The 21,218-nt window shown below is 40.4% G+C and overlaps 1 protein-coding gene across 1 annotated transcript in view; it reads left to right on the forward strand.

The window, feature by feature from the left end:
* Positions 1–21,218, forward strand: part of LOC121189739 (protein bicaudal C homolog 1-like) — a 54,220-nt gene that overhangs the window by 11,984 nt on the left and 21,018 nt on the right. The window contains exons 2-6 of the mRNA XM_041050155.1: positions 4,292–4,338; positions 11,942–12,011; positions 16,145–16,224; positions 18,627–18,785; positions 20,392–20,445. Coding sequence (XP_040906089.1) covers positions 4,292–4,338; positions 11,942–12,011; positions 16,145–16,224; positions 18,627–18,785; positions 20,392–20,445 — 410 coding nt within the window. The remainder of the gene's footprint in view (positions 1–4,291; positions 4,339–11,941; positions 12,012–16,144; positions 16,225–18,626; positions 18,786–20,391; positions 20,446–21,218) is intronic.

Below are 21,218 nucleotides of genomic sequence, written 5' to 3' on the forward strand. Positions count from 1 at the left end.
CCTTGAATGCAGCAATAATGTAGCAATAGCAATAATTTAAACAAAACAGTTGTGATCAAATATATGCAGCTCATAGTAAGTGGATAAAACATGCAAAACCATTATAGCATTTTTTAATAATTTCCTAAGGCAGTGCTGAAGTAGCCTTATAATCAGACTGAACTGCCACTTCATTTTCAAATAATTATTCAGTCACATCATGTTCATATTAGCAGTTTACTGTTAAGGAGGTGGTTTAATTTGCACCGACCAATCAGTGATTGACTTATCTGTCCTATCTGTTGTTTTTCCAACCAGGGAAACGGCATCAGTGAACACAACACTTAACCCTCTATTCAGAGGTCTTGAACCAGCCTAATGCTCAGGGTAATGAAGTTTGTCTGCTCTAAGAAGCTCAAGTAGCTGCAAATCCCTGAAGTATCTATTACCTTATAGCAAATTAAGAGCAGATCAAGTCAAAAAATGTTATCATTTGTGTGTTTTTCAAAACTTTATCTATTTGTTTTTAACCTATAGCTCAGTGCAGATTTAGAAGGTCTCCATACCGTAATTTATCCCAGAGCTTGTACGAAGCCCTGCTGTACCCCTCCTGTCTCTGCTCTGGGTTCTCCCATGGTCAGTTTACACACCGCACATGTGCCAACAGGATGTTTTGCTCTCAGCACATGGCTCTCGTTTTCACCCATGTTCCATATCAGATGCCTTTCAGCTCCCTACACTCACATACCAAGAATGTTGTTTCATTGTTTGCGTTAGTCTTTGGTTGTTGCAAGGTTAACAGCCAAACACATTGTATTTACATTTTTTTTAAAATTTATTTGTTTTCTGAATCGTGTCATTAGGCCTCATTTGGTTGTGGTTGTTGTGTAATTACTAGATCTAAGTGTGTAGTTTCTTGCCAAGCATCACTATGCAGTAGCGACACATCTTTACTTTGCTTGACAGCATCCCCATAACTCAGACACCCGTAAAGCAAGGGTTGTTCTTCATACATGTTTTCTCTGAGTAAACATATCAGTTATATATCCGTGGCAGTTCAAGTGAAATGTATAAGCATACTGTCTGATTTAAAAAAAAAAAAAAAGAATGTTATTGTTCTCATGCATATTCCATGTTTGTAAATGGGATTTTAATTGGTTTGCCATGTAGCCTGTCTCATTAATTTGCCATTTATAGAGACTTTACCTCTGGGATTTACTTTTGTGTAGTTGATGAAGAAAAAGAGCGACCGACTTGCTCCACTAAACTGTTTCTCTACTAAACTGTTTCAGTTTAGTAGGGTGTAGTAGCTCATGTTACTGACATCTTTTTGTTTGTCTTGGTTCTTACAGGAAATGCTTCCAGTAAGAGGGTCTTTCATAATCTTGGATAACTCCAGGCCACCTAAGAACTGAGCTCTTCTATCAGAGCTGTTCTATACTAAACTAAATATTGGATTTAAACACTTAAACCTATTATCATCTTGTTGAGCTGAATGTATTTGCTCTTGTGTGAATGCAGCACAAGCTGTTTGATCTTCAGCTAGAGCCATAATTAGGGCTGCCACTAATTCTCATTTTCAATGTTAGGTAGTCTATTGATAATTTTTTTGATTCATTATATGTCCAGTATATTTCATAGATAATGGTGACTACCCCATCCACTTTCCACAACTCAAATTCCCAATCTTAAAAATCCTTGTTTTATCTGGCAGTCAAAAAGACAAATCTATTCAATTTAACCCAACTTAACCCAATAAATTACTTTACAACCAACCAGTTATCAAATATGTCAGCTGTTTTCTTAAATTACAAAACAACGATTTTTTTTCATACGTAGTCCTAACTGTAATTGTTGTTGTGTTAAATTCAGTCCAGTGTGTTTGGCTAGCGATGTGCCATTTCCTCTGTCTTCACCACAATCCATAATATCGGTCATCTGATTATGCACAGCATTTGGATGCATGCCGAGTGCATCGCTGCAAGCATCGGCCACTTGGTAAAATTACTGTGACTTTAAACAGAAATTGGAGACTCTTGAAGCAGCTGAATAAGCATCCAACTTTGTGTGAGCAACTTTGCTATATCCCCATCTGTGACAGTTTCCATCTGTTAATATTGCTCTTCCATGGGAGTTACTACTGTAGGAATTTTCTTATACTACTGTGTTTCCAAAGCAATTAATGTGATTAAAGCTTTGGTGTAATTAGATGTGGGAGAGTTCAGTGGATTGGTCTGTTTCTTTACTTTACTGTGTGGATGAATTATTGAATTGGACATTGTCTTGTTTAAATTGAGGCTATGCAGTAGATTAGGGACAATGACAGAAGGGTGATAGTTGGTGGTTGGAACATTTCTTTCATTTCTGTGACCGCTGTATGAAAACTGACTCTGAAATGCTGTGAAAGTGTTGTGTTACCCTTGGACATCAGTTTTTAATCTACAGACTTCTTAAATATCCTTAAATTCACCTACAATCAGTGTAATGGAGTTCTGAACATTTGATCACAACAAATTTCATTTGAGATTAAATTACCCTTTCAGCCAAGGCAGACCATTCTCCATGTCTTCATAAAGTGTGGCCTGGACTTGTTTACTCTGCAGTCTGTGTGAGTACAAACATGTGTTAAATGCTCATGATGTAGGCATTACTGCACTGCCAGAGGCCATAATGTTGGGTCTAGTTGAAAATGCAACTGTTCACTGAGGGTTTTCATTTTCTGTGTTTGTTCTTTGAAATGTGCAGTGCTTTTCACACCCAGGTTTCCCATGGTGACCATCATATAGAACTGTTTGCGCTACAGGCGTTAAATATAGGGGAAAATTTAGGGGAAACCTATTTAAGATTTAAGGGGTAAATATAAGGAGAACTGATTTTTTTGTTTAAAGAAATTTTTCATAAAAATGTAGTTAGACTAGCTGGCTTTTAAGGAAGGATTTCCCATTGTGACTCTTACTTAAACCCATGACACATTTTCGGTCTTTAGGAGAAAACATTATCATTTTAGCTATAATTAGTCTTCAGTAAAACAAAAGTACTAATAAGGAGATTCCTGTCTTTCTGCTCCAAAACTTCCCCTTTTCCCTGAACCAATATTTTGCTGATATATGTTCACAGCACAACAAAACATGATGTATTTTTTTGGTTTTCTAATTCCGCAACTAATAACCTTTAACTTTTTTCCTTATCAATTAAACTGCCAATTTTGTTTCTGGCAAACATTTAAATGGTTAATTGATCATTAAAATAGTTGCTGATAAATGCTCTGTCAAATGACGGATGGACTAGTCAGCCTGTCACTTCAGCTCCATGTGCTCCATTGAGAAATTAAAACCCCTTGATCACTTTTAAATTCGATTTTGTTCAGCTGCTTATTCTGAAATACAAGTTGTCCTCTGCAAATGATACATAGCAGGAGTTTGATTTCTTTTAGCCATATCATTCTTTTTTTGTGACACAAGGTCAGCATTTATGACTGAACTGTATAACTCACATCAATTTTGCTGCTGTTCCTGACCCAGATTTGCACAGACAGCAACAGATCCATCTGGAGAACGCTGGCTGAAATGCATCATTAAACCTTCCCTGTACTCCCAAATGACAGAGGAACATGAGAATTCTCCTTGGACAGCAGATATGTATTTTGCATCAACAGAGCTGCCACAGCTTGAAGGACTTGCAGATGTGCTGGAGTGACTGCAGGCCCGACTTGCTTTGGTAGTTGGCCCTCTGTTTCTATCCGGCTTACTATATCAGCTGAGGAGGTTTCTTGGCATTTTTACCTGTTTGGAAAATTACCCCAGGGCTCTCCTAAGTGCTTATTTTGTTTACAGATTGTTCGCAAGTTTTTATATACTGTAGTTCCCAAGGCCGGAAGTGTACAGTGTGCTGACAGACGAATTTCAAAAGTGTGAAAGCCTTTTTTTAAGAGGTATGAAACCGACACCAGTTGACCCAAGTGTGGTATGAAATATTCCATTACCGGCTACTGTAAAATGCCCGAATATTTTCACTGTATCCATCAATTTGTTACACGGAAGCTGTATCCAATCTCCAGGATTATAGAAAATTACTTGGAACATTTTATTGCATTCCTGCAAATGAGCAGTATCAGTAGCCATGCCAAACACAATATCCAAAGAAATGGAGATCCACCATAAACACTACTCTGAGCGAAGATACCGTAACATTTTGAGGAGACCGGATAATCTGTGTGTGATTTGACTGTGTTAAGGTTACTTTGTGTGTTCAAAACTGAGTGGCTCTGTGTGGTTTTATGAATTTATTTTTCTCTTTCTCTGTCTCACTCTAGCTGCCTCTGAGGGGAGAGTCAATGGCGGAGAGGATTTCTTTCAGAAGGTGAGTGTGTAGTCTGCTCTTGGATAGTGTTTGCTTTGTCTTTGGGTTGTGTTCAAGCTCACTGAGCGGCGCTTCTCTCTCGGTAAGGGAGCAGATGTCAGGTGCTCCTCCAGTCACTCGTAATTACAAATCAAAACAAACAAAAACAATGGAACGAAACTGACGTTCACCATCACTCCAGGGCTCTGATCCTGTAACACAGCTGACACAACACTGTGGGCCTTTCTCACTTACATAATGTACCATAATATACTAGATCATCTCCACAGTTTAAAAAGAGAGAGCAGTTAAACACAGGCCTGATCAGGCCAGCACTGCATCATTGACTTTTCTTTGTCACTGATTTAATTAGTTAATGTTCTGAATCTTCATTATGTGCACTGAAACAAGGATTTGCCTCAGTGATTTTAAATAGTCTTGAATGGGAATTTTTTTTTTTAGTCACAACTTGTTCACATTGTCTCACTGGTCCTCATTGATCGGTCAAGTGTGCGACGCCATCTGGTTTTAAAAAACGTAGACGTAGAGTATAAATAGTTCTTTTCATGAATTAATGTTCTTTCATACAAGTTCTAACTACAAGGATTACACGTCCTATTAAAGCTTCTGTCTCTAACAATGAAATAATTTCCGAACATTCATTCATTACACTGCAGTGAGTTCCCTCTGGTTTAATTTGTACAACTAGTCCTGACTAAGGCTGGGCAGTACAAACTTTATAAAACAATGGTTGTAATAGAAAATTTCAGTGTGGATTTTCTAATTTATGCAATGAATGCTTTTTGTTCATCAATTAAATTCATACAAAAAGGTAAACAGGTAAAATCTAAATCAAATCAGTGTCTTGTCTGACCAGCCTGTGCCTTTAAAAGAGCACCAGTTCTTCTTGGTACACTTGTGCACAGTTTTCCAAGGTACTTGGCTGATAGGTTGTTCCAAACATCTTGGAGAACTTCCCAATGTTCTTCTGTGGATTTAGGCTGTCTTAGTGTCTTCTGACTCTTCATGTAATCGCATACTGACTCCATGATGTTGCGATCAGGGCTCAGTTGGGGGTGGTGGCAGACCATCTGTTTCAGGACTCCTTGTTTTTATTGTCTCTGAAGATAGTTCTTTATGACTCTGGCTCTATGTTTGGGGTTGTTGTCATGCTGCAGAATGAGTTTTGGCCTCCCTGATGGTATGTGATGGATAAGAATGTAAACATCTCAAGTACTTAAATTTTTTTTCACGGTGCTGTATATCTAACTGGTTTAAAAACAACATTTTTTTTATCATGATAAAATGTTTTGCCTCATTGCCCAACCCTAATCTTGACACAGTTCATTGTATTTGTGCAGCAAAATTTGACCACAGTTGACTTCATTGTTAGGGAAAACAGCCGTTAATAGTAGCTGAGAGTGTACATGTCTTATGAACTGGCAAACAGATTACCTCGATACACCTCATATGTTTAATTTAAACTCCAACTACTGGTGTTAAAGTGTGTTGTGCCTGATTACAGTATTCTCATGATAAATTATGTCACGTATCGAAACGAATCAAGACAAGAATGATCACATGGCACTGAAAATGAAAACAATCACATTGTCAACAATCAGTTAACTGTTAGCCTCAGTTGAGTTTCAACAGCAGTTACTATGGAGGTATCTGGCTAATTATGTGGTTCTCTTTAAGCATCTCAAGTGGATTTATTCGTGTTTAAAATTCAGTTTCCTGAGTATGTTTAACTGCCTCTATAGTATGTTAATGGGCTATAATGAAATAAATGATGGACAGCGGTTTGTTTTAGCATTCCCCTTTTGTCTATTTTCCGTATTTGGTTTTGGAGGTTAGGAAGCTGAGTTAAATGTGCAAGAAAGAGGCAATTTAACTGTCCCTGAAGAAGTTTTCAAAAACCAAGTAATGCAAACCAGGCGCCTTAAGATTCCCCTCCTTGGAATTTTAACAAGAACTCTAGATATCCTGTAGCTCTTTCTCCTCTTTTGGACTGTAATGTTTGAGATATCCAGTGTAGTTGTCCACTTCACTCCACAGAGCTATTCTGACAAAATGTGGCTGTTGGCATATCGACTTTGCCAGTCATGGTTTTTAAAGTCTCTGGCTTAAATATCGTCACAGCTCGTTCAAAGAAACAGTGGTTACCAAAGGTTAAAACGTCAATTAGAAATTAGTGTGCAGCTGTTTGGGTTGGCAGGCGGGCGAGCAGCAGTAAAGGACGAGTGCTAAATCATGTTTTTAATGTAGAATTTCCATTTGGATAACTCAGTGTAGTTTTCCTCTGATAGCGTGATCACCATACATGCCCAATTAAAGTCAGGAAAATAAACACTGAGTGCGACTGTGGAACAGTATTGTTGAAAGAATATGGATGAGGTGTGTGAAATACCTTGAAGTTGATGAAAATGGAAACTCTTAGTTGGACCACTTCCTGCCCGTCCAACACACCCATGTACCGCACGCACTCAGTGAGACTAATAAAGTGCATGCGTAGTAACTCTCTCCCTCCCTCATGAAAGAAGGCGTATAGTCATTTCTGACACACACTTCTGCATACTAGGTTTTGGGACTGAGATTTTGTAGTTGCCTCAGCTGTGAGTTTTAGAGTCCAGCCGCTGACGAGAACAACATAAAATGGTCCACCCCCGCACTTTCTCCCCGGTCTCTGTGGTTGATCAAACCCTCTTACTCAGTGTCTGCTGGACTTCCTTTGAGTCCAGAGAAACATTTTGTACATTTTATAATAGAGAGCAAACAGTCCGCCCTCTTCATTTCTTCCTGTAGTCAATGAAAGAGTAAAGAGGATGGCAGGCAGAGTGGGACCACAGGAGGGTGACACAGCTGGGAAATCAGCCATGTGCAAGTCCCTGCAGCTCACATGGGGGAATCTCACCAGCCACATGCCCCTCTTTCTTTTCAGTCTTTGTTTTGGTCTCCTCTCTGCCTCATGTTTTCCCTCCTGCTCTTCCCTCATTTCTCCTCCGCCCTCCTGCTGTTTTGATGTCATTTCATCTTTTCACTCTATTAAACCACTGGTGTGTCATTGTTATCTGTCTGGTATAACAAGGGGATTTCTCTACAAATGACGTGCTTGATTGTTTAACAGAAAAACGTGGGTCAGTGGACGGTTCAACACACTGTTTTGTAGTGAAAGTGTTGGACTGTGAACTGTTGGAGTGTCAAATCATGACACAGACCAATAAGCTGTTTGGAGATCTGTGCAGAAGTTAAGCCGTGGGACTGTGAAGAGCCTAGAAGCTCGGCTGGTTGAGGGGATAGCTGTGCACCACAGAAGTGCTTGGAGTGGAGTTGGAGTTGAGAGATGTCTTTGAACCCCTAGCCAGTTCATCCCTGATCCCTCTTCCATGTCTCCTTCCCAGGAGTTGTGGTTCTGTAAATAATGCCAGGCGTGATATGTAAGTGCTAGTGAACTCATATCTCAGGCCAGGCGTAATTCATTTCATTTGGTTTGTACCATTGGTGCATCTTGTATTTCACTCTGCTCACACAGGGCAAATAAGAAAACTTAAGACTGTCAGGATTAAATATTTGGTTGGCATAAAACTGTGAGATGTTGAAATAACTGTCAGTTTGAGTCCCATCAAAGTAAAACATCTATAAACAAATGTTTGTGTTTTATCAAGCACCTTAAATTAGTTCATCATGCTTCCTCTCATGAAGTCTTGAGTCAAGTCTTGATGCATTTCAGGAGTAGAACTACTTTCCTTGTAATTTGTGTTGCTCTTTCATACTCATGCATGTTAGTATTAGCCCCTGAGGTTTAATGGGGATTTAGCTGCAAGTTAGCACTCGGACTGTTAACATGAACTCAGTTATGACTGTTGAGTCTCATGGGGATGGTTCAGTCAACTCTGTCAGCTTTGAGCTCTCCTGTTCCCTCAGTCAGTGTCTTAGCTTTGCCCACAAAGTCTTTACACCCCCCCAACAGCCGTCCACACACCTCCTTTCAAACAGACATACACACATATACAGACACACAGACACACACATTCCAGCTGAATCAACAGCTGCACCATTGCAGTGCGGGCCAGGAAACATGTCTCCACCATGTTGATTGCTGCTGTGCTATACATATACACATACAGACGTATGCGCACTCTCACGTGTGTTGTACACGTGCTATCTTTTGGGACTTTAATAATTTCCTGTTTGATTTCACCTACAGCTCTGCACACATCTGCGTACACCAGCTGCAAACCTCTAAGAACCAATCATCATGTCAAGGTCGTGCCATGAAACTGATCAGACCCATAGTCATTTATGTATTTATTCATTTCAGCAAGGGTGGGGTGGCAGAGAAGAAAGGGTGGAACACTAAATGCGTAGGTAACTTAATTTGTGCAAATATCTTGACCCATTTGAGAGGTATTTGCTAGCTCCTTCATAAAAATAAACACCATCCACCCTTTAAAATGGTGTGTGGTCTGTCAGAAATCAGTCCCATCTGCAGGACGCTGCCAAGAACAGCAACACTGGACAGGAAACAGGTCTCTCTGAACAAGGCCCTTTAGAGAAAAAGTTGATGAGACATAGGCCATATAGTTTGATAATTTTAGAAAAGTATAATTGGAGTTATTCCTGATATGATGTCAATTTTGTCATTTTTATCATAAGCCTTTACTGGGTTTATACAGTGCATCATATTAAATGTTTTTTTTACATAATTGCTGAGAAAGTACTATAAAGGCCATTTTCGTTTTGAATTTGCACTGTTTAATGGTATTTTGATATGAATCTCACAATGACTCATCTGCCATTTTCTCCCACATTGTCAGTTTTCAATTTCAACAAACTTTGAGAGGCTGCAGTAGTGTTAGATTTTTTTTAATTTGTGGTTTTACATCAAATGCCTCCATGACAAAATCCAGACACATCTGCTGTTGTCCCAGGGGACTGATTTTAAGAACAAAAACCAAACAATGCAAAAGTTGGAGGCAACAGTAAGGGAATGTCTCCTTATCAGAACTTATGAGAACAGAACGTCTTTTAATGTTGTTTGTGATACATCCAGCTGTTGGTGTGAGCATGTGACTTCAGTTGATGAAGAAAAGGTTTGCATTTAGCTACAAGGGGGTGTTTGTGATTTATTGTCCTTTCTCACATATACCAGACGATGGTGGGATGGTGTCAAGTTGTAGATTACAGTCGTTTGTGCCTTGGGATACTAAATCCAGAAACAAAGGACTCATCAGATTTTGATTTCAGTCCTAAGTTTCATCGCGTGTAAAGCCATTGTGAGTGAACAGACTGATAATATTATTGCAGCGCTTGTAATAATATTGCAGAGAGGAGGGATGGGAATGTTTCAAGTCAGAGGATCATTAGCATGCTGGATGCCAAAGCTAGAACTGCTTTCAGCTTAGTCATTTAAATGATACCACAGAAGAATTCCTTACAAAAATAGCTGAACGAGATCATCTGAAAGGAATTCTGCTTTATTTTCATGGCATAAAATAATAATCTGATTTGTTTTAATTTTGTGATTCATTCAGCAGAAAATGGAAATAAACACAGAGCCACAAGCAGAAGACATCATAAGAATGACTATGATGAATAAGAATGAATGAAGGACATTTCTCTGCCCTTAGATAATAATGATAATGACCAAAGATATCCAACTTGTGCCAAGAGCTTAAGAGAGGGGAGGAAGAATGTAACAAAGCGTTAAAAAAAAAAAAAAAGCTTCTGCTGTACTGTGTTTTGCAATGATCTCATTGGCTTGCACTGATCTGTTTTATGAGCTTTTGTGAAGAATGCAGAATCTTCTTTTGTTAAAGAACGGGCAAACTCGCCTGAAGGAGCTTAATTTTCTGTTGTGGATTTACAGCATAGAAGGCCTAAAAAAATAACTTGCATCTGGCTTTGATAAATTAAAAGGTGCTTTGAAAAAAGTTACACTTCTGACTCCGGCTTCTTGTTTTATTTTGGTTTTCTAATGGCAGCTGTTGCTTGTCCATGCTGTTCATTTTTACATGCGCTTTAAGGATGTTGTAGAAAATCAGTGAGGCTTGAAAGGGCTTTCAGTCAACCATCATGGACTCTGGACTGTATAGCTGCAGAGTAAAGAGCAAAGCTGTCTCTTTGTTTTACAGGTGTGTGAGACTGGCACTGGATACGCTGTCAGAATTTGTTGTAAAGGATGCCAAACAGACCATGCTACTTCCAGAGGAGCATATGGAGGAATTTAAGCACTTCCCTTTTTGATTTGTGCAGCAGTTCCCTGAGGAGTACATGCTGTTCTTATTTTTGGCAAGGAAAAATAGCAGATATAATTTGAAAATGTTTGTTAAAAAATAATAAAAAAAAAATTAAAGGCTGTAAATTGCTGCAGCATTTTTATTATACCTAATATCTAATCTTCATAGGGCGCGCCGATGCCTCTTAATGTACCCTCTCTCCCATTTCAGTCACAAAATGTGGCTCATTGCTTAATGCACTGCACCACCAAGGAATATTAAGTGGCGGCTGCTGCTCTTGTAATGGGTTGAAGCAGTCCTCGGGTGCTTGATCACGTGGCTTTGAGAACTTTGAGAAATTCATATCTTCTCCACCCTGAAAACACAAACCCCTGGAAAGTACTAAAACAAACAACAGACCACAGGACCTTTGTGAAAACAAGGATAGTGCACATTGAGGACAGAGCCATTAGGAGAGAGCATGTCAGCTTCTCAATTTTTTTATCTTTTTTTTTTCTTTGGAAGGTTTGACAGTTTTTCCACTTGTATTTTTTCTTTCCGCTAACATTAACTGCCCATCCTGAGGGTAGTTTTCAAAAAGTTTGTTTGCGTATTTGTAGCTGGGAAAACCAAGCATGGTGAGCCTCCTCGTTGATGCAAAGAGGCACAGGAGATTGGGTGAAAGATTTCCCCTTATTGGACTGCTGACAGCACCTTGACCAGCAAAATACTCATTTTGTGCTGCCAGCAGTTTGCTTTTTTCACAACGATACATATGCTCCTGGTTACGATGACTAGACTTGTCAAAGAGCTCTCACATAGATTGTTGTTGGCATTTTCCATGTGTTCCAAAGCCAAGTGTGCTTAATGTTTTGTTTTCTTTTTTCTTTTTCTTTTTCTTTTTTCTGGTGTTGGTGTTACATTGGAGGATTCGGGTGTTGAACAGAAACAAAGCAATGTCTGGAAGCATCACAGAAGCTTGTATCACCAGACATGTTTAAACTGGACTCAGTCACATCTCCTCTGACTTTTCCGTGTTTCATAATATATAAAGATGGTTTTTGTGCCATTTTAGCATTCTCACCACAATTTATGTTTTCTGGTACAGGAGAACCACTAAAGAGTTGCCCACACTTCAAGCTAAGCCAAAGCCACATTAAGACACTAAGTCTGCAAAGGTCCAGTTTATTCTTATAATACTGACTAGGTTTTTGTCACCAAGATTGGTATTAAAGTATGAGATAATTATGATTAACATATTATTTGTATCATCTGCCAACTCACATGCTGCAAACTATAAAACTGTACAGTTTAATCACGATTGTCAAGGTTGAAGAATCAAGATTGTACTTTGTTTACTGACGTATGTGATAAGCTGATGTCAGTCCTCCTTCACTCTGTTCCAGATCATGGATGAGACCCAAACGCAAATAGCCTGGCCGTCCAAACTGAAAATTGGTGCCAAGTCCAAAAAAGGTAACTATTTATTTTTCTCCTTTTTTTTCTTGTAAATCCTTTATTCAGTTTATTCTTATATTGGATCCCTGTCCTGCCTCCATTGATTTCGCTTTGTGCTTCTTGAGTGTTTGGTAAATGGGTTTACAGAGTGTATGAATCTGATTTCAAATAAAGACTAAACTCATTCATGCATCAAAGTCCATAAGCTCTGCCTTCAGCAAATTTGTTTTTGTGACTTTCCTTAAACATATTACTTCAGGGCCTTGCACTAATACTTGTAAGGATTTATAAGATGTGTAGCAAGAAGACTAACTACTAAACTTAATTTGTGAATCTTAAGGAACAACATAGGCTAATGATTATGAGTCAGTGTTGTTTTAACCAGAAATATGTTCTCAGGAGAGTCACTGGTCTCAGGCCAACAAGAGGAAAGCATTTCAGAGTTGCTCTAGCTTTCATTATTAAAAAGTTAGTTGAGAAGGTTGAAAAGATGAAAGCTTGTATGTTTTCTGTTCCTCACAAGCCAGTAACTTCATCTGCACTGAGGAATTTGTGATTTTGCTGTGGAGGTGGAGGGGTGGGAGTCGCGTGTATTGAATCTCACATATCTATTGGCCAAGTTGCTCCAGAGCTCTTACCAATTAAACATTATCACGGTTATTTAAAGCTCTTCCGAGAGGGGGTGAGGCGGGGTTTGAGGGAATTGGGGGGGGTGGGGGGGGCTTGTGAGGAGTCGGTGTAGCTGTGCCCACTTTGTTGTTCTCTGGAGAATTGCTTGTGTGCGTCTTCAAGCCAGATGTGGAATCCAATGTCATTATGTAACTTCCTCACTCACTCTGTACAGAAAATAGTTGACAGGGTTACATCAGAATCTTTAACATTTTTCCCTCTGGATACTTAATCAACTGTAAGTCCTGGCAGTCCATCCACACACAACCATCCATTCACCCCAAGTATTAGTTCATTCACAAAACCTGCCTCCAACACCACCTGGGAATGATGTTCTGTGTACAAAGTAAGAACATTTAGAATCCTGACCCCTGATTTGGAGCCCGTCAGGTTTTTCCTCTGTGTTGCGTAAACCGAGAGGAGCAGGGAGGAAGAATGTTGGATAATCACTCAGTTATCTTATGAGACATGTGGGACTGACCTTGGGTTTCAACAACCTGGGCTCATGGGGGAGGGAGTGAGGGGAACAGAAAGGGCAGGATGGCTAAATAGAGAATACTCTACTAATTGCAGAGTCAACAGGCTTAAAATTCTACTCAGGACAACTGAAGACGTATCACCTGGAGGTTAAAACCTCACAGAAGCCATCAGGAAAATTACTCGTGACCATCCACATTCCATTCTTCCCTCATCATGCAACACAGGATATGACCACACAAAACTCACTCACACTGTCCCCGTCATCTGCTCTTAAAATAGCCATTAACGTAGTTGTTTTGTTGGTGCAAGATAATAGATTAGTTTCAGTTATCCTAATCTGAAATCATACACTGTGAGGTGTGTTAGTTTGCCTTGTTTTCCTGGATTTTTGCATTAGTGTTGTCTTTCATGCACAGTCTGGAATCAGTTATACTTGGCAGGATATCAGCAAATGTGAGGGGATTTTGTATGTTTGTAACTTCTCCCCATGCAGGCCCACACTCCATCAAAATGCCAGCTCCTCTTTTTCATTTATCGCCTGCAGCTAGCCTATCGCTGCCACCTGCATAAGTGTGATAAGGCCTCTTGTTAGCCTCTGGGTCAAGCCGTCATCAGTACGCTGTCAGTGATTTAATACAGTGAGGACCCGTATTTCTCATGTGTGAGACAGGTCTGTGTTGCAACTTCAAAACTGTGCGACAGAGTGGGCATCACTGTGGGCTGGTCTCTCTGTTTTAAACATATTTGAATGGTAAAAGTTTGATGTTTTGCTTTGTTTTTCTGTGGTAAATATCTTCAAACTACTCCTGCTTGCCAATTGCGTGTTTCAACGTTTCCGCAGATGTTTTGAATGAGAAAAGCCAAGCCAAAAGGACTTAATTCCCTTCATTTGCGTGGTATTTTCAAATGTAGTCCCTAGCTGGAAAAATGCTTTAGCTTTGCCAGTACAGAGCTCAGGGTCAAAAGGTTTCTTCCCTGTCAAGTGAAACTGCGTAAAATCTCTGCAACTGACAACGCTCACTTTTTGCAGCTGCAGGTCTACTCTTGTTTGTGTTTGTTTTTATAGGTGTTCCGTGTGCCAAATTAAAACTTAAGGTGTTCATTTTTTATTCCACAATCAATCATTAAAAAAAGAGCATACAGCACACTCCACTTCAAAAATGCGGGGGTGTTCTACATCACGACTGCAACACTCGTTTAGGCTGGCTAATGTTTGCCAGATGTGCTGTGCAGGTTCGACACTGAAAGAACCATACTCCCTCCAATGGTCACAGCGGGTGCCACAGGAGGAAGCTGAGAGATTTCTATTGTTCACAGCAGCAGCTGTATGATGGGAAATTTTCCTGGAACCAGCGCTGAGGCTGTGATCAGTCTCTGACCGTTCTCTTTGCTCTTTTTCCTTTGTTCTGTTTTCCTGTCTGAGGCTGCAGCTCGGCTTTTGTTTAGCTCTTAACTCTCAACGCATCTAAGGGTTGTTGTTGTTATTCCCTCATGATGTAACATGTCTTGGGAGTGTGTGTTGATGTTGCCTGACCATCGTGATACTCTTAGCAAGATCAGTGCTTGCTAGCTGGCATTCTATAGTATCCAGTGCCCATTGAACAGAGGGCTGAAGCTCCTTCGGATACCTAAGAGCAACAGATTCCATGCGTTGCTGCTTTCTAAAGAAGAGATCTGAGATCATGTGCTCTCCTTGTATTTTTCAGCTCCATGCAGAGCTTGCTTTGGCTTTTGTGAGTGATTTAACATCATAAAAAACATTTAGCAAAGTTGGAACTCCACAAAAAATGTTCTGACCATCTTTTTCTGCGTGTTCTCATATCTGCACTGTTAAGGATTTTTCACACGCGAGGTTCTTGAAAGTTTAAACATACAGCCGAGGGGTTCTCCAAGGTGCGGGTGACTTTGTAACAATTAATCTGATTCAGAGGGCCCTGTCTGACGGCTATACTGTAAATCTGAGGTACTGTATGTGTGTGTGTGTGTATGGGGAGGGGTGTTCCTGGAATAGGGCTTACCGGACTTCCTGCAGCTCAGAACAGTTAACGCAGGGGCGACGGACCGTGGGTGTTTAGTGCATGTGTGTGCACATTTGAATTTGTGTGTGTTCATGTGTTTTCACATTTTGGTTCTCCAGGGGTCCGGCATGCGGCAGAGCCAGATGTAGGCTACAGACACAAGCATTAGCTTAGAATGGTTTAGGTATGCAGTGTTTGGTTATTTTAACTGTAGTATTTAGAGGCTGAGGAGGCCTGTGGCGGCACAGTTTGTTCAAGCTATTAGGACCTTACTTGCACAATTTTCTGTGTGCACACAGTGTATTTCCACAGAAAATTAGGATGTCACAGTTTCTGTTGCAGGTTGGCATTTCATTATTTCTTGAATTTGAGGAGACACCGTTGAGTGTGTGTGTGTGTGTGTGTGTGTGTGTGTGTGTGTGTGTCAGCTGACAAAGAGCACACACAGACACACTGTCTCCTGTATAACAAGGTCTGAAAAAAAGGAGCTGAAAAATTACTTACTGTAAATTTTTGCAGGGACTGAATGACAGAATGAAGTTCAGGAAAATGACATGATAAGCATCACACGACTGTCTCTGTCTTCTATTGAGGCTAAATCGAAGCAGAGTAATTATCTTCAGCTCATAGTGTTTCTGTGGGCTCTATAGACTGATGGATTGCCTGAATACAATTCTACAGAGCTGCACTCGCCCCCTCCCTCCCTCCCCATGCCGTATGGTTACTTGCCGACTTAAATGAGACTCGGCAGATATCAAAGCAGCAATTACTGTTGCAGAGCTTTTTTTTCTGACGCGCTGTAATTTGTTGACAAATGCAGACTGCTGTGTCACGTTTAGTTAAATGGGTTTAACTTGTGTCCCGCTTTCATATTCTATCTGCCATTTATCACCGCTGACTCATTCACTCACACATACTGAACGTGGACACGAATTAAACACATGCTCTGTCTCTCCCACTTTTTCTCCCTGTCATTTCCTGCAGATCCTCACATCAAGGTGTGCGGCAAGAGGGAGAACGTGAGGGAAGCCAAAGACAGAATTATGTCTGTCCTTGACACAAAGGTACAGTAAGCATCTTTATCACAGTGTAGATAGACTTAATGTTTATGTGTGTAATTCTCACCCTCTCTCCTCTGTTTTGCTCTCTCTGTCTCTGTTTCTCACCCTTTACTTGGTATTCAGCTGGACTGAATGTATTTCACCTTGTCTCTCCCACTGCCCAAGTGACAGATTGCACACAGCAGTGTGGTGCAACTTGGCACTAATCTAGCCAGATACTCACATCCTGAGCTTGTTGTGGATTGCAGTGTGTGCGTGCAGGCTTCATTGCCATGGCAACACAAGAAATCACCTACCTGGGCGACTGCACTGTAGCACCCCCTGGGGGCAGGCGATGATCCATGCACTTTTGAACAGCCCCACACACACACAAAAAAAAAACAACACGATAGCTTTTCATATGGGTTTGTCATGAAAAGGCTGTTTTAGTCTGGCAGACACAGTAGAGTTATTTGATAGTTTGATTTTTTTTTTAATTTTCAGCATTTTTGTTGCTCATTTGCTTCTTTTCTAAATGACTGCAGCATGTGAAAGTGCTTAAAAGAGGGGAAATTGTAAGTTTTGGATTGTGTGACTATTCAGAAAGGGCAAAGGTTATGCACTGGACTTTCAGCAAAGCAACATTTATAATCAGAGGAGCATGTATGTGCTTGCTGGCTGCAAGTCACAAGGGGAAGACAATTATAGCTACTAGGGATGCACCGATTGTGAAATTCTGGGCCGATACCGATACCGATGTTTAAAATAACAACTTGGCCGATGGCCGATGCCGATGCCGATGTTTTTTCTTTTTGTTATCTCTTTTTGTTCCACGGAAACATTACTGAACTGTTTTACTAAGTCTTTCAGCTCTTCATCGTACTATCCTTGAATCAGCACAAATTCAGTCAGACAAATTTATGAAACAAGAACAACCTTTAATGTAAATTTTTAGTTGACATTTAAGATAACCTTAATTCACATGACAAGTTCTTTTCTGAAAAATAACTTTCCACAGCCCTCTTAGACTGCCCACTAATCAATGAAATTTTTTTTACAGTACTTACATTACCCAACAAAATTATTTGAGTGGTAAAAACTTACTCAATGAGAAGATTTTTTACAGTACCACTTTGCCCAATAAAAAATATTTTTGTGAAAAATAAAAATACATCAAGTGTAAATGTAAAAACAATTGAAAAATAAATAAATTGTGTTATTTATAAATACAAACATAAATAGGACTATCTTTCACCTTGTGTATTTTTCAGACAGAACTCACAGGCTGGAACATGGGGCATCTCGGGAAAACCAGTCCCATACAGTGGGCCTCCTCTACTTAACATTAATGATAAATAAATCACCCGCTGTATCTCTCACCTGCTTCTTAGTAAGAGGCATGGTTTTCTTTACAAAGATAAGCATCTCTGTCTTGTCGCTGCAAAGTCTATTTCTTTTTTCATCCAAGATATGAGACACAGAGCTGAACAGACGCTCATTCTCCGTGCTGGTGCATGGCGCACAAAGGTGCATGGCGCACAAAGGTATTATCATGCAGCGAGGGCCCTGCTGCGTCGGGTCGTTGCCTCTTGCGCTGTGGGTGATATGCGCTCTCTCCGTCGCGCGTCCCATCCTCGGCAGCAGGCAACAGGTGCGCGTCAAGTATTGCTCGTGCGCGTTGTTTAACATCGCTCATCAAAGTAGCGATCTTTGTATCTGGGATCCAATAAGGTAGCAGTGCAGAACATGGGATCATACTCGATTTGATCGAAGCGTTTATTTACAGCCTCTAATAGTGAGGTCTTTGTTGTTTTAACGCCGTGGTCTGTGTCAGCCTGCTGGCTCAGAAGGCGTCTCAGGGCGCTCACAGAGGGGATGACGTCGGCAGCTGATGCCTCTGATGAGCTAACTTCTCTTGTCAGTTGTTCAAACGGGAAGAGGAGTGTTATTAAGTTTAATTAATTGCCACTGGTGCGCACTGAGAGAGGCGAGGAGGTCGTAGTCTGCGGCATATGAAGTAGCAAGGGCGCTACTGTTATAACTGTTCTCATGTAAATCAACACATAATCATCGGCCACTGCCATCGGTGAATGTCACCTTTATTTGCCGATGGCCGATGGTTGTTAACGAGGCGAACATCGGCCGATACCGATGTTCAGCCGATGCATCGGTGCATCCCTAATAGCTACATCAATATTTTTTGCAGTGGAACTTGTAAAGAATGCAATGGATGAGATTTGCTTTTTAGAGTTTAACATTTGGCCAGACATTCTGTCTTTTTTTTTTTTCAGAATTTCTGTATTTGTTTACAGTGCCTTTCAGGTATAATAACATGCATCTTTTTCTGAGTACCATACTCCTCACAGAACCATTCCAAGTGCTATTGATCTTCATTTCACACCAGCCCTGTCTTTTCTGCTCATTAGAGTAACAGGGTAACTCTGAAGATGGACGTTTCCCACACAGAGCACTCACACGTTATTGGCAAAGGTGGTAACAACATCAAGAGGGTGATGGAGGAGACGGGGTGCCACATCCATTTCCCAGACTCTAACAGGAACAACCAGACAGAGAAGAGCAACCAGGTTTGTGGGGCTACAAACACAGATTTATACAGTGCAGTCATGCTGAGGCTTGATGGGTGTGTGGAGTTAGATGTTTACTGCTGGCTGATCAAAGAGTTTGCTTCATCAAATATTTTTGCTTTAATCTCATGAACCACAGCATTGCACCATGATTATGTTTTGAGTGTAAGTGTATTGCGTTCTGCTTCCTTCAGTGTTTACTATCATCATCCTTACACAGTTAGTTTTCTGCAGTAGTATCTTAGGTTGTTAGGCTGCACAAAAATGTTTTAGATATGTGCATGCACCACTCCAGTCCATTTACTAACTTTCACGGCGTCTCTGACTGGACAGGTTGCAGAGAGTTGGTCTAGCTGACTGTTTTGTTTGGCCATCCCAGAGGAAGCCGGTGTATTTTGGCTGGACTCACTATAATAGCAATAGGATTCAGCTGTAATTACCGTTAAAGTGTAGTATGATGAGTTCTGGAGAGCACTCTGCCAGGCACGGCATCAGATACTTATCTTTGCCCTGTGTTCTACAGTGCACCTGTGTAGGAAAGTTCTGAAGTGTGTTTATTTTTTTCTCAGGTCTCCTTTACTGATTTTAACTTTACATATGTGGGTGTTGCGCAGTGTGGTATGCCTGTGCACACCATTACAGCTTTCAGTGCTCTGTACCTCATGGAGTGTTAAACTCCCTCCAGTCCTACTCTAATGATGCAAGTACAGGCTGATAAGTAGCAAGAGACTCCTTTTTGGACCAAGAGCCCTTAAGCAGTCTCTTTTTCTGGTTTCAAAAGCCTTCTCACTGCAGCAGAGCCTTTGAGATACAGAGCATCCTGACAAGTGCAATGGTGTTGATAAGCAAATGTAGACAACTGTGAAAAACAATGGAATTGGCTAACTTACCTTTCATTCTCACTGGGGCTAGTAGGAGTTGGGATATTGTTTAAGTACACTTCAGCAGGGCAGATGATTGCTAACATGAGGCTTTAACAATGGTTTTCATTTTGAAAGCTATAATTGCTAGTCACAGCACTACCCTGCTGTGGGTATGTGTGTGTGTGTTGCTCATGTGGAAGTAATGAGGGCCAGGGATGAACCAGACTGACCTGCTTTATGTTTGTGTACTCATTTCTGTTTCAATAACAGCTCCCCAAAACAATTTAATTCAGTGCGGTAACATTGTTGACCAGGTCTTGGTTTGTCCCACAATGGTTAACTGGTTGATGAAAGAGGGAAAATCTAATGAGAATATTTATCACCATTTTTATTTCAAGCTTCGCATCGTCGTGGTTTTGTTAAAAAAGTAAATCGCTTAAATAGCTAACCCTAACCCTTGTGAAGGCCATTCCTTTAATCACAATGTTAGTTTCATGGTAATAGTAATGATGTGGTTCAAGAATATAAAACATGAACTGAAAATATATATTTTTTTAAATGGGATTAGGTTTCAGTTTAGAGGAGTTTAGAGAGTTTCCTGTTTTCAAAATGTTTGTTCTAGATTTCTCTCTTAACACTAAAATTAAGTGCAACTATATGCAGTGATCTGAGCCATTATTTGTTTTGGATTGGGTTAGACCTGGCTAATTGATTTTACATATGTTACTTTTTATTGTGAACAGGTGTCCATCGCAGGGCAGCCAGGAGGGGTGGAGGCAGCTCGAGTGAAAATACGGGTAAGTTGGAACTCAGCCACATTTGTCTTAAAGAGTTACTCCATCCAAAAATCCAAGTTTTGAGTGTCGAACAGTCATACCCTGCAGGCTTGCAAGTTTGTAGTTTTGACCTTCATGCAGCACAGTGGTAGTGGTTGGCTTAAATTTCTAACAGTTGCAACTGATTTCAGTGCTGACCAAGTTTTACTGGCGAAAAAGTATGAAAACATCCATAAAAACTTATGAAACCACTCCTGCAGCACGATGCTCAGTGTGTTCCCAGCAGTCATGTTTTTGGCAGATATATGGCTGCCTCTGCATCAGTTTGGACACACGACAACCCTGTTGAGGCCTGGAGAAGGCGTGTGGATTATTTTTACGGATCATAGTTGAGTCAGACCGGATTTAATTTCCCATTAAGATGGACAAGGCGAGGCAAATTCACCTGCGTCCTTCGTTTCATGCATGAGTTCAATCAGTCTGAACTTTGACATGCAAAATCACAAGGTTCTCCAATGTCTCGCTACTTTGAGAGAGGAGGTGGGATTGAGCTGTCATTCAGAAAACATTGATTGTTTATATTTTTTGTTTTATAACTACATAGCAAAATAATATAAGCAGCAGGAAATGATGGACTCTTTTGAAACTTACTGATTGGTTCCAAGGAGGATCAGTCAGAACAGTTACTTTCTCAATAAACAAAACACCAGACTCAAGACAGCCAAGTTCCCTATCTAATCCTACAAATGGAAAAGCGTCAGAACTACTGTAGGTAACTGTGCACTCCAGGGACA

The sequence above is a fragment of the Toxotes jaculatrix genome, chromosome 11, assembly GCF_017976425.1.
Source record: "Toxotes jaculatrix isolate fToxJac2 chromosome 11, fToxJac2.pri, whole genome shotgun sequence".
Lineage (NCBI taxonomy): Eukaryota > Metazoa > Chordata > Actinopteri > Toxotidae > Toxotes > Toxotes jaculatrix.